This window comes from Aptenodytes patagonicus, chromosome 3 (assembly GCF_965638725.1).
Source record: "Aptenodytes patagonicus chromosome 3, bAptPat1.pri.cur, whole genome shotgun sequence".
Classification (NCBI taxonomy): Eukaryota; Metazoa; Chordata; class Aves; order Sphenisciformes; family Spheniscidae; genus Aptenodytes; species Aptenodytes patagonicus.
This window is the reverse complement of record NC_134951.1, coordinates 73,036,670-73,050,972: the sequence shown is the minus strand read 5'-3', so window position 1 is coordinate 73,050,972 and position 14,303 is coordinate 73,036,670. Positions and strand designations below refer to the sequence as shown.

The window sequence follows — 14,303 nt, the reverse complement described above, 5'->3', positions numbered from 1 at the left end:
GAGGTGGGTAGGAGAAATTATTCCACAAACACAGGACAGATTTCACCCTCTCCGAATGAGATTAAAATACAAAAGGAACGATCTGAAAAAATTGAATTTTTAACACTTCTCCATACACTAGAACTTCTAACAGGAGCTGTTACTGTAAAGAAGAAAAATAACCACACTCGGGAATATTGTGACATGCACTGCTATGGGTCTTTCCTGCATTTTAAACCATTCTCCCAAACCAACAGCAGCATTTCTCCCAAATGGTAACAATAGCGGTAAATGATCTGTGCCATGTTGCTATTTGCTAAACATCAGGTGGTTAATATTGCACGTTGTGCACAGACAGAGAAAGCTGGGGGGTTTAATCTCTATTATTTGCTAGGGAAGAGAGGTCATGTAGGGAAGCAAACCATCTAAAGTCCAAGTGCTTTTCATAGAACAGTGTAAAAGCTGCTCTTAAAGATCTGTTTTCTACCAATTCTTTGCAACTTCACTTTATTTCTCTTCCTGCGCCGGTACTTGTATTTTCCCTCTCATTTGGTGTTCATGCAATGAGGGACTTCAATGTTTCTTTGAGACAAAATGTAGGACTTCATTAGCTGCCGCTACACATCTGCAGCAGCTTATTCAACCGATTGCATTATCATCCAGTGGCAACAGCACACTTGTTCTCCGCACACCACCAAGCCCCTCTCCAGATCAGAGCCCGACTCCCGCATCTACTCCATCAGTTCTCTTGGAAAGACCTTTCTAGTATTATTAATGCTTTGTTACAAATATAAAGGAAAGGAAATAAGAGCTACATGCTTCCTTCTCTGGTAAAGAAATAATTTGGACATTATTTGTGCATACCTGAGCCAAGAAACACCCTTGCTTCGTGGTCACCTCTCAGAGCCACGTACAACCACTCGACACAGCAAGAGGTTCCACAGGGTGAAGGAGAGAAGCTTTGGTGTGACATACACATAGGCAAAGCAGCTGCCGGAACGTCCTTGAAGATATAAGTGAGGCTCCTTCTGCTAGCGTTGGCCATACTGGTTAAGAATAATCTTGATAAGAGAAAGGCTATGGAGCAGTGGTTCTCCCTCAAAATACCTGGGCTGCAGGTGGCTATGGACTTGCAGCCCTCCCCAAGTTCTTTAGACCTCCTCCCTGCTCCATGCAGAAAGAGAGGGGACTGTTACTTCCCATTGAACTTGACGTAATTTATGAACATGTGTCTCCCATAGATACTCGCTTCTTTTCCTTCCTTTCTCTCAGGAAAAGGGACAAAGTGGGTCAATTAAAACTCATTTTCACTTTCAACCAAGTTTTCTAGAGTGAATGATGAATGCATAACCATAAAGCCCAACAACAGTTGATAAAAATTTATATTAGAGGAGAATCTTGCAGCCAATACCTTAACAGCTACCCCTCTATAGCAAGATCAGATCAGGTCTTTAAAAAGATGCAGACATTTGGAAGAAGGTCAAGTTACATATGTTAGAGAGCTATACAGGCAAAGGAAAAAAGGGTCTGATGTTTAATTCGCCTTATCAAGTGCTTGAAATTACAGCTATCTATTTTAATGTTCTTTTCAGTTTTCTTGATGCATTTGCTTTTCGGTAATCAATGTCACCAGCACAGGAAGCAAAAAGCTCTAGTTTATAGATATTAGAAAGAGGAGAGTCTGCTCCCATAAGTCTTTCAACTGCGCTTATCTCCTCACGTTTCAAAACACAGATATATGGCCACATTTTAGGTCACTGTGTTAAACTGCTTGGTCCCATAAGTGAAGTCACTGCATTAAAAAGTTGTAAGAGGTAGAGGGGCAGGGGAAGAGCACATGCATCCAATATCTACAATTCATACTACAACCCAAAATAGCCTATCTATTACTGTTGAGAACAGCTATTGGAGCTTTTCCATCTGATAATCAAAGAGAGGAAAAAAAAACCACCCTCTGCTGAGGCCAGTAGAATGACAGCTTCCCAGAGAAAGACTCCTACATACCATACATTACATAAACAGGTTTGCAGCATAGTGCGCAGTAAGCAGTACTTGCAGACAAGAGTATCAAGAAGTCAAGGTAACCTACCTGAGCACACGGTAAGTTCACAGTAGTAAGGATGTGGCTTTTGCAACAAAAACAGGTATATTGTGTTCTGCTATATTTATGCTGCATACATACACTCCAATGGCCAAAAGTCCATCAATAATCATAGAATCATTTAGGTTGGAAAAGACCTCTAAGATCATCAAGTCCAACCATTGACCTAGCACTGCCAAGTCCACCACTAAACCATGTCCCCAAGCACCACATCTACATGTCTTTTAAATACCTCCAGGGACGGTGACTCAACCACTTCCCTGGGCAGCCTGTTCCAATGCTTGACAACCCTTTCAGTGAAGAAATTTTTCCTCATGTCCAATCTAAACCTCCCTGGCACAACTTGAGGCTGTTTCCTCTCGTCCTATCACTTGTTTCTTGGGAGAAGAGACCGACACCCACCTCACTACAACCTCCTTTCAGGTAGTTGTAGAGAGCGATGAGGTCTCCCCTCAGCCTCCTTTTCTCCAGGCTAAACAACCCCAGTTCCCTCAGCCGCTCCTCAGAAGACTTGTTCTCCAGACCCCTCACCAGCCTCGTTGCCCTTCTCTGGACACGCTCCAGCACCTCAACGTCCTTCTTGTAGTGAGGGGCCCAAAACTGAACACAGTATTTGAGGTGCGGCCTCACCAGGGCCGAGTACAGGGGCACGATCACTTCCCTACTCCTGCTGGCCACACCATTTCTGATACAAGGCAGGGTGCTGTTGGCCACCTTGGCCACCTGGGCACACTGCCGGCTCATGTTCAGCCGGCTGTCGACCAACACCCCCAGGTCCTTTTCCGACAGGCAGCTTTCCAGCCACTCTTCCCCAAGCCTGTAGCGCTGCATGGGGTTGTTGTGGCCGAAGTGCAGGACCCGGCACTTGGCCTTGTTGAACCTCATCCAGCTGGCCTCGGCCCATCGATCCAGCCTGTCCAGATCCCTCTGTAGGGCCTTCCTACTCTCGAGCAGATCAACACTCCCGCCCAACTTGGTGTCGTCTGCAAATGATGGATAAACCTCAAGGGGGGCAAAAAAAAACCCCCAACATTATTTGCCTTTTTGATTGAGAAACCATGCATGAATGTGTTTCCAATGATCTTGGCTAATTTACAGTGGAAACTCAGCTGCATTAGACAAAGTATTGCCAGTAGGTTGATAGAGGTGGTGGTGGGGATTAGCTTGTATTTAGGCAAGAAGGCAGATTTTGGAAGTTTCGTTCTGCCTAAATGCTTACAAATTCCTCTTTCCTCATAGCTGCAGTGATTTAAAGCTACCTGTTAATTTAGGGAAAGCTTATTTCACTACTCTTAAATCAAACTTCAAGAGAACCTAACCGAACAAAGGAAGCAAACTTTTCAGTGTCTTAAAAGTGTGCCCAGGTGCAACCCAAAGAAACCGAGTACATCCATAGTTTCTTCCACATCCATACACATGATGCTTCCCCATTCATTTTTAAACCACAGAAAACAGGACATTAAAGATGAGCAAGAGTTCCATTTTAAAGTCTTGTTTAGACAACATCTCTGACTTTAATCTAGTTCAGTAACTGTGATTTAATTTAAAACAGTTCAGTCAGTTTGGGGCTGGACTATACTACACCACAGTGCCTACGACATGGCAGTTTCAGCCCTCTTCTCAGAGGCAGGACCAAACTGGTCTAGAGTTCAACTGCACTGCAGCTGTGTTTGGCCATGTCTCTAGTACAGACTGCCATATTGGGGAGTGGAGAAGAGTGGCACAAGACAGATATATTATAATCTGCTTTGATCAGAATGGTCCAAACCAGCCCCCACCTAAGTCACCAGTGAGTCAAACATAGTTAATTGAGAACTGAATTTAACACCCTGTCTCTGCAGGGCTGTAGCACAACTTCATAAGCTTGTTGCAGCAGAACGGTCACATCTTCACACCCAGAATTGTGGTATGTTTAACACTTGTGTTATCACATACGATTCCTGCCCAGTCCAAAGTGCAAACTAGCATTTAACCTCCCTCTTTCCCCACCAATTATTAAATATAAGTTGTTCTTTTCAGAAAGACCAAAGGAATAAAGGCTATTGGCAATGTATTATCTACGAAAATAGTTAGTCTTATAATTAGCAGGGAATACAAAAGACTTTCTTTTTCCTTTCATTTGACTAATCTGTGCCCAGTACCACAGACAGGAAGGTACAAACTGTATCTGTTTAAGTGTAAAAAATATATACAACTATATTTAACATTTAAATTACTTTAAACACAACTGTTTGCATACTAACAATCTTATGTACATTCAGTTTTAAACAATACCTCTTTAATATCCTCTTCTTTTGTTAAACAAGTTTTATTTTCCTCCCAAAATACCCAATGCTACTTTAAAATTCTGGAGGGGAAAAAATTTGAGCTATATAGAAAATAGCAAGATGTTTTACAATTGTAATGTATCATAGCATATATCTTTCATAAAAACAACGCATCATTCAAAAAGTGAACCACTGTAAAAGTTCTCGTAAGTCCAACAGGACTGTCTTTAAAAGCTTACTTTGGTTAACAGCAAATCATTCTTAAACAATTAAGGAAAGAAATATATATTCTTTTACCACCTCTACAGATGCATTTCCTTGTCATGTTGTAGCAATCCATATCTGTTTATGGATGAGCACTGCAGTTGTTCAGCACTCTTTATTTGTACTGTGATTTCAATAAAATGCATTATATATCAGGTCGGATTGATTTATAATTAAATTAGTCCAACTTCCTAAGATCTCCGAATAAGAGAACTCTCTTCCTAAGATCTCTGGATATCAGAGAAAGAACGGCAACACTACTACTTCTTCCTTACAAGGTTGATCTCATGCAGTACATGCAACAGCATCACTAAGTTGCACAAAACTTCTGTTTCCCTGCTTATCTTTCCTGGTCAGGAGAGTAACACAACTTTTTCTGAGCTCTACATACTCTGACACCCAGCCAGTCACACCAGACTCTAAGCATTCGGACAACTGAAGTGCCACTGGACTTTACAGTAATGCAATGGTTTCCTCCGAGTCATTATGCATATTTCAGGTCACGTGTGGCCTCTATATCACTGAAATTTTACTCATTTGCAGGGGAATAAATGCCTTCAGCTTTTGGCCAGGAAGAGGAACTTGATCTTTATCTTTCTTCCCTCTTTGCACTATGAAACCCTCTGATTCATCAAAAATCACAAACAAAAAGGCAAAAATGTTAAGATTCTTCAGGCAAAGAACACTGCATTAGTCACTATGCATCAGTTAAGCTGAAAAGTAGAGAAGTCTGACCGATGAGCAAAGGCACTTGGTAACAGTCCTGTGAACAATAGTCAATGAGTCAACAATTTCAGTCTCGTGATCCAACTGACCAGCAGCGAGGGCTCTACGGAGGAAGATTTTGAGGATGACGTAACAGAGGATTTTTTAGCACCTTCCTCTTGAAAGGGAATTGTTGCACTGTTGTGGAGGTCTGTATTCATAAAACACCTGCTGCCTCGAATATAATCCGTTCCCCTCACTAACTGCTTGTCAGACACTGGCCTTGAGAGGGGGTGTTGTGTAGAGGGGCTTTCTTCAATGATTGGGGGTATCCTTTCATTACTGAAGTACCTGCAGAGGACATCTTCACCTGTACAAACAGGAGAAAGAAAACCAGTTATTGCTGACTTCAGAACTCCCCATTAACATTTTCTATTTTTATAAAAAGATTCCTGTTACGTTTCAAGTTACCTAGATTTTGGTTACCTTTCATAACACACCTGGACATAAGCAACTGTCAATAGATTTATGGCTTTTTGCATCTTTAATTTTTTTTAAAAAACACGAAAAACAACAAAATAAATTCACACACAGACAGGATACCATTTCACTGTTGAATTCCAGATTCACACACACACATACCCCAAAACTGCTAGTACAGACTACCTTCAGGCAAATCACTATCATGAGCAAGACCTAACAAACCTTCTCTTAACGTCTCATTTAAGATGCCAATAGACCAGAGCTGAATCCATTTTTGTCTGAATGTAGCTCATGACTAACTTAAAAGCTATAAATATTACTCTGTACAACAGAAATTCATTTTGCAGATAAAGATATAAGCACTTCCCTGGTTTTGAGCATTGATTTGTCATGCTTTCTCTGTTTTTACTCTTCCCGAGACACCTGACTATGCTGCTGCCTATTGAGCTAGGCAGACCTTTGTTCTGACCCAATACAGCTTACACACAAGCCTGCAGCACTTAAGTACATTTCAAGTGCTAAAAAAAGCCAACACAAAACCAAAAGCAAAACCAAACAAAAAACCATACACACAAAAAACAGCCCTGCCACCTGGTGATCGTTCTGTTAGACTTGTTACTTAGCTTGTTTCTAATATCCCTCCAGGTTGATGCTTCTTGTTACCAGCTTCTATTTTTGCATTAAAATAATAGAATTGAGCTTCTATTTTTCTTAGAATTATACATTAGCTTTCATAACTGATTTAAAGAATGAACTAGTCATCCTTTCTTATTTCCTACTCTAACAGGACTCATAGCCTTTCAGGTGCAAGGAGTGGGGAGGGATAGAAGGGCAGTAGGGGAAGGAAAAAAGCTACCCCAACCTAACACCCACCGTTATGAGCTTCTGTCTCTCTCTCATTCTGTGACATCTGCAGAATATGTTGTTTTCTAACAGCAGTTGCCGCAAAAAGCAACTCCTAAAAGGCCCTACATTTTACTTCTGAGAACAAGCTTGCTTCTACAACAGCCTCCACAGTGAGCTAAACAAACAGAAAGACCTATCAAAAAAGCAGTTTTATAATCAATACTAAATGCAGAAGAAAGGGAAAGGGGTGTGTATAAGAGCAAAGTGGGAAACCTATGCTATAGAGACAAGTATAGATCTGCCCTAGTCATTCTAGCCTACTTTTAACACTCACAAGAATTCTAAGACGGGACAACAAAAGTTTGAGCCCCAGCACTGAATAGCCTCACAAATTTCACAACTACCATCTGGCATTCCTGCTAAAACCAACAGTTGTCATCTTGGATCAGTTCAGCCATATGCAAACACTAATCTCTCCATTCCTAATTTAAACACTTCCATCCAGTTCACCCCAAAGAAATTTTGGAGAGGAAAGAAAGAGAAAGAGGGACAAGACCTAAAACCTTGCCTTTTCTCCCTGGTGCTCGTGGCCTAGAGAAGGGTTCTGCAGCTGCTATCCAGCTCCCATCAGCAGGCATTGACAAAGGACGAGGTTTTCCTAAAGGCAACATAGAAGGTTATGAGGAATTACATTAAGTTTAGGAAACCAATTTTTACGTTGATACTTTTCACTATTAAGCAAAGGGAGAGATACAGCAATAAGGAGTTAAAATTGCAGAAAAGAATACTTCAAGATACTTCCACTAGTGAAATATAAGAAAGCAATGTGCTGAGATTGAACAGCCACACTCTTGCTCGTTTACAGCAGCAGTGGACGTAATGACCAAAAGTTATAACCAAAACACACATGGAAATGGCCAACTGTAGCAGCAGAGCCCAGCTGAATGACATTCATTAAAGAAATAACAGCATTTAAGTGAAATTATTTCAGATGTGGAATTTCATTCACATTCACAATTTACACAGACTGCCCTTAATATCCATCAAGCCTAACAAGCAGTTTTCTAACACAAGTTATCCCAAACTGACCAAAGCGTTTATCATAACAGCAATAATGAAAGAGGAATGAACTCACCATAGGACTGTGTTTTTTCCCTCATCTTGGCTGGTAGGATATTTGCATCCATGGGATACCCAGGCAACTGATCCGAATCAGCAATAGTAAACCTTCGCCTTCGACTCTCCTGATCCAGAAAAGAATTGGGAGACTCAGCGCCCTTGGACCCAGGTAGTGGCTGACTGGGTTTGTTGCCTCCTCCATATACAAAACTCCCCTTTCCATCTCTGAAAGGACATTTCACTTCAGTTAGTAGCTTAAAAGAGTTTCACGCTACAGACATGAGTAGGTCTGAAAGATACTTCTAGCACCCAACCATGCTCCTGACAACAGGCATTGTGCTGCAAACAAGCTGGAAAAAAAAAAACAAGTCAGATGATAAAAGACTTTATTATAAACATATTTGCCAAGGAGAAAAGAAAGCTACCCCCCTCATGCTAATTCACTTTTAATGAGCCAGTAATTTAACACACAGAAGTTTAGTGGTACAACCCCTGAAAAAGCTTTTGAGAAATGAGACCTTTCTGCCCTGAGGGTATCAAAGCTCCCAATTCACTGCCTGTTCAGTACACAGCTGTGACAGAGGAGCGCATACATAGATTTATCCATCTCTGTGTAATGGCAACACCTATCACCTCCATCTGAGGAATTATGCTTTTCAGTCATTGTAAGAGCCCAATAACTGCCACTGAATATTCATTACCTTCTCTCTCCATCCAAAAGGGAGACCCCCTTGAGAGTTTCAGTAATAAATTCATAGTGTATATACATATGATTTTGAGCAATTTCTGCAGGAACTCCCTTCCCAGAGCAATCCCTCATTCCAAAGGCCAGGATCAGCCATTTTTAGAACCAGTCCTTGTGAGTACTTTTGGAAGAAGTACTTTTTGCCCGGGTGGAGGACCTCCTGCAGCAGGTGGCTGAGCTGCAGGAGGCGGTGAGAAGACTGCGTAACATCAGGGAGATAGAGAAGGAGCTAGATAGCTGGTTCCAAGCAGTCTGCAGCAGACCCGCAGCCCACGACCAAACAGCCAAAAACTCCCCCACTGGCACATGCAGAAGGGAGCGGGGGGGCCAATAATGCAGAAGAATGGACGGTTGCAAAGGCAAGGACCAGCAGGAGAAAGAGACTTCCCCCGAAGCCTGAGGCACCGTTGCAGAACTGCTTCACCACTCTGCAGACTGAAGAGGAAAGTCCTGTCACACCAGGAGAAAGGAGAAACATAACCCCCATTTTTAAAAAGGGAAAAAAGGAAGACCCAGGGAACTACAGGCCAGTCAGTCTCACCTCTGTGCCTGGGAATATCATGGAACAGATCCTCCTGGAAACTATGCTAAGGCACATGGAGGACAGGGAGGTGATTTGAGACAGCCAGCATGGCTTCACCAAGGGCAAGTCCTGCCTGACTAACCTAGTGGCCTTCTATGATGGAGTGACTACACCAGTGGACATGGGAAGGGCTACAGATGTCATCTACCTGGACCTCTGTAAGGCCTTTGACACAATCCCCCACAACATCCTTCACTCTAAGCTGGAGAGGTATGGATTTGATGGGTGGACTGTTCAGTGGATGAGGAATTAGTTGGATGGTCACATCCAGAGAGTAGTGGTCAACAGCTCAATGTTGATGAGAGATCAGTGATGAGCGGTGTCCCACAGGGGATATTGGGACCAGTACTGTTTAATATCTTCATCAATGACATAGACAGTGGGATCAAGTACACCCTCAGCAAGTTTGCAGATGACACCAAGCTGAGTGGTGCGGTTGACACGCCTGACAGGGACAGGATGAGGGACCTGGACAAGCTCCAGAAGTGGGCCCGTGTGAACCTCATGAGGTTTAACAAGGCCAAGTGCAAGGTCCTGCACCTGGGTCGGGGCAACCCCTGGTATCAATACAGGCTGGGGGATGAAGGGATTGAGAGCAGCCCTGCCAAGAAGGACTTGGGGGTACTGGTGGATGAAAGGCTGGACATGAGCCAGCAATGTGCGCTCGCAGCCCAGAAGGCCAACCGTATCCTGGGCTGCATCAAAAGCAGCGTGGCCAGCAGGTCGAGGGAGGTGATTCTGCCCCTCTCCTCTGCTCTGGCGAGACCCCACCTGGAGTGCTGCGTGGAGTAGCGGGTCCAGAGGAGGGCCACGAAAATGATCAGGGGGATGGAACACCTCTCCTATGAAGAAAGGCTGAGAGAGTTGGGGTTGTTCAGCCTAGAGAAGGCTCTGGGGAGACCTTATTGCAGCCTCTCAGTACTTAAAAGGGGGCTTATAAAAAAGATGGTGGTAAACTTTTTAGCAGGGCCTGCTGCAACAGGACAAGGGGGAATGGCTTTAAACTAAAGGGGGGTAGATTTAGACTAGATAGGAGGAAGAAATTTTTTACGCTGAGGGTGGTGAAGCACTGGCACAGGTTGCCCAGAGAGGTGGTGGATGCCCCATCCCTGGAAACACTCAAGGTCAGGTTGACCGGGGCTCTGAGCAACCTGATTTAGTTGAAGATGTCCCTGCCCACAGCAGGGGGGCTGGACTAGATGACCTTTAGAGGTCCCTTCCAACCCAAACTATTCTATGATTCTAAGAAAAGCTACCCTCCAAATTAAGATTTGCCTGGGTTTTTTTCCCCCCTTCCCAGTACATGCTACAATCTTATTGCCTGAAGCAACCATCAGCCAAGTCAGGCATAAAAATACACAGCTGACTGTCTAAGCACAAACATACCCCAGTATTCACAACAGCCCTCTGGCCAGCACATACCACTTTTTCGAGCTCTCCATCAAGAACAATGCTAGAGCTCAGCGAATGGGAGGGAGCTATTTATGGAGGTTCAGGGACTGAGAATTGCACAGAAGTGTTACACCACAACCAGAAGTGTTACGCTGCAACCGGAGAGCTCTCCTACAACACCACCATGTGGAGACTGTACCATGGGGAGGGAAACCAGCCAATGCTCTCTGCCTCCCCAGTGTGGACCAGAGAAGATCCGTGCCAGGAAGGGAAGAGAACAGGATGATGAGGGGAAAAAAAAGAAACGCCCAGACAAATGCACCACAGTTTCAAGAGAAGAACAAGACATGCAGACGTGAAAATAAATAGCCAAACAGAAGGTGAAAGAACTGCCCTTTCTCCTCTTCCTGGCTGCCACAGCTTCTCACATTTCCTTTCTTTAAAAGTCAAAGTCAAGAAGCCTTCCCCTTTCCACACATCATCCAGGACAAGTTTTACAGCTCACATTGCTACTTCATTCCTCGTCAACAGGGATTCAGGTCTAAAGGCATCTGAAGCTACATATATTTTTGTGACTCTTTAGGAAGGATAAACAAATTGAGCACATGCGCATAATTCACCAATGTGCTTGAAATGTAACTATTTAAAGGAAAGACCAAGGCATTCTAAACTCAGCTGCTAAATCTATATGCTTGTTTTTATGTGAGGAGACTTGATTATTTTTTTTTTTTTAAAAAGAACTGAGCACGCATAAACATGAAAAACAGGGAGAAAGCAGGTCAAGGTGGGTCCAATTTCAGTAAAGAGACCCTACCTTGAAGAAACCCTCTCCCCGGCCCCAGTACTGCCCCAAAGACTGCAGTAATACAACCTCTGTCTCTGTATCACGCCTTACATGACAGGAGGCAAGCTCTCCTCCCATGAGCCCTGCAGCAAAAGGTCAGAGTTTCTGTGCCAGGCTATCTACATATAACCTAAAGTGTCAGGGCAGGCCAGGAAGCATGCCTTGCCTGAAAAATCTTTTGTCCATCACCTTCCCAGGTCAGCTGGCAGGGTTCTGGCATGAGTCAATATGGACTTGAGAACAAACAAAAGCTAGCCATACCATACACCCACCCCACCCGCCTTTTGTGTACACAGGTCTGCATTTTTATAGCGTACACCACAGGATAAAAAAATAAAGTTGAATGAATTGACTCTCCCTTGCCCTCAGTGGGAACATTCCTGTTTTATACAACTTGCAAGTTTAACAATTTAAAACAAATTCTTTTCTATCCTAACTTCCACAACAGTTACTTAACTTACTAAAAAAAGTGAAAAAAGTTACAGACAAAAAATGACTTGTCATGTCTATGTGCAGTCGGATTTAACAAAATCAAAAACATAACCCCACAACAAAACCAGGGATGACATCCATTCATGTTTTGGGAACAACTCTGATCTATGTGGCACACAATCTTCTAATAATAAAACCTACTACGAACCCGGTAGTTTATGCATTTAAGCATAAGCAATCCTATACATTTAAGCAACTAAAAGAAAGTCTGCGAGATCTGCAGTTTCCTCAAGCTGATCTACACAGAGCTCTAACAGCAAGCCAGCTCAGAAACAAGTGTAATAAAAGAGTTTTTTGTTCAGCAGTGCATGTTTATTTGCATACCGAGGAGAATATGGAACAGCTGGTGGAGGTGGTATGTACAGATCCAAAATGGCTGGCTTCTCTTTTTTCAGCGAGGTATCCATGGTGCTTTCTGGTGACTGGGTTGAAGTTGGTGGAGGACTGGTCTGAAATGTTAGACAGCTATCAAACATCTGAGCATTGATTTATCATTCACAAAAAGATAATTCAATAATCAATAGTATCATTTCATCCCCTAGTGAACTACTATTTCTATGCTTAAACACTTTACATTTTCCTCCACCCCCAGTTTTGGCTAGCTTTGCAGTCCCTCCTACAGAAATCCTATCTCAGGTATTGCATTGCTCAAGAATATTTTGCTCTTTCCAGTTCTATTTTTCCTGCAAATTCCATAGACAGAAAAAGCAACAGACTCAAACCCCCTTATTCTATTTTTAGATCCATTAAAAGAATGCAATTTGTTAGATACAGATATGATCTGCAACACTTACAAAGCCAGCTCACACTACCCTTATTCCATACAGTCCAATGCCTGGGGCGTGGGAAGGAATATGGTAAAGTTCACTACAAATTGCATCAAGGGATATAACTAGGGTAAGGGAAGCAAAGGAAAAATACATTTGGTATTGCTCATCTGAGCAAGTTTGCCTTTTTGCTCTTTGTGGGTCACTTCTATGTCCCTAGCATCTTGCCAGGCTCCTGTCTGCCTCTAGGAGAGTAAAGGCTTGAAGGACCCTTTCACCTTTGTCAGGCAAGAGGACTGCACTCTCCCCTTTTTGTCAAGGGCCTGCCCAGGCTTTCACTCTGGCCACTCAGTTAATGGCACCCCTGCACAAGCATCTGCCTTTTGCCGGTTGGTATGTTGGAGCCCAGAACTGTCAACAGGCTTCTCCAATCAGTCATTCCCCCAAGGAAATGCTGCTTGGCACAGCCTATATCCCAGCCCACCTCAGCTCTTCACACCAGTCCTTGCTTTGGGTAACCCTGGAAAACTCACAGGGTGGTGGTTTTTTTTCCTTTGGCTCTGATTAAATGGCACGATGCCACAAAAACAAGACACAGACAGTGGTGAAGGGAAGGATGAGAAAGGAGTCAAGTGCGCATCTTCTACCCAGTTTGAGAGAAATCTGTCTGCATCAAGACTTGCGATAGCCACCGGTAGTTCACAGGGTGCTAAATTATCCTCACAGCTGTAAGGAGATCTGTGTCAGAACAGGACTAGGAATGGGAACTCTACCTGTTTTTCTTTATTTCAGGTAATCAGTTTAGATTCAGTTAGGTTATTTCCTCCTGCAAGCATTAAGCCCTAAGCTTCCTAATACAACAAGCCATTCCTCAACATGGTTATTTAAGAGTTAGCAACATCACTTTCTCTGTCTGCTCATTACCCATTCTGTGAATTGCCCAACAACCAAATCTTATTTAAACAAGTAGTTTAAATACCTTCTTGAAAAAACACTCACTCTTTCCCACCCTTCACCAGACTAAAAAGACGACAAATATATGGAATAATCTAAGTTATTTCAGCAAAAACGTACTACTCCGCTAAATAGAGGAAGCATTTATTACTCCGTGCTGATGAATTCCATACATATCAGCGGTTTCAGCAGTTTTGCCTCAGATAAGTTCTCCCAGTGGCACACAGACTGATTAAAATGTTCAACACACCTAGTCCCTTTGTGTATCAAGAGCGCGCTATCTGGGTTTAAAAAAAAAAGAAAAAAAGGCAAGAACATTTTCCCTTTTATCTAGGAACCAGAGGACAGCATTTCACCTAACCTTCCTTGACCTATACTTAACCATAAGTACCTGGGAGCATTTCTGGTACTTCTCTTTTTCAAGTTGCAACCAAGGCATTCCCATCCCAACATTACAGTTGAGCTGGCAGCCTCTCACCTGCACCAAGGGTGGTTTCCAGCGCAGATTCTTTAGTGGAGCAGGAGTGAAATAGAAAGAGCCGGTAGGACGTTTCTTAAGCAGCAGCCTAACTCCAGCAGGATTCTCTCGCAATTTTGCCACCAGATTTTTTAGTTGCCATCCAACCTGGAAGAGAATAAAGACATCTTTTATTTAGTATTGCTTTTCTGAAAGTGAACAAATAAGAAAAACCCAAATCCCCCATGTCAAGCTGTCTGTTTTAACATGAACCTCAAGAGAGAAGAGATCCAAAAAAAGCCAGA

The 14,303-nt window shown here is 43.0% G+C and overlaps 1 protein-coding gene across 2 annotated transcripts in view; it reads right to left on the bottom strand.

Annotated features, from left to right (window-relative positions):
- Positions 1 to 4,113: 4,113 nt before the first annotated feature.
- CNKSR3 (CNKSR family member 3) overlaps positions 4,114 to 14,303 on the bottom strand; it is a 62,390-nt gene continuing 52,200 nt past the window's right edge. For both annotated transcript variants that reach the window (XM_076333821.1, XM_076333822.1), the window contains exons 9-13: positions 14,020 to 14,166; positions 12,145 to 12,269; positions 7,781 to 7,989; positions 7,214 to 7,303; positions 4,114 to 5,686 (exon numbers count right to left, since the gene is read on the bottom strand). In XM_076333821.1, the coding sequence (XP_076189936.1) occupies positions 5,388 to 5,686; positions 7,214 to 7,303; positions 7,781 to 7,989; positions 12,145 to 12,269; positions 14,020 to 14,166 (870 nt within the window). In that variant the 3' untranslated portion in view covers positions 4,114 to 5,387. The remainder of the gene's footprint in view (positions 5,687 to 7,213; positions 7,304 to 7,780; positions 7,990 to 12,144; positions 12,270 to 14,019; positions 14,167 to 14,303) is intronic.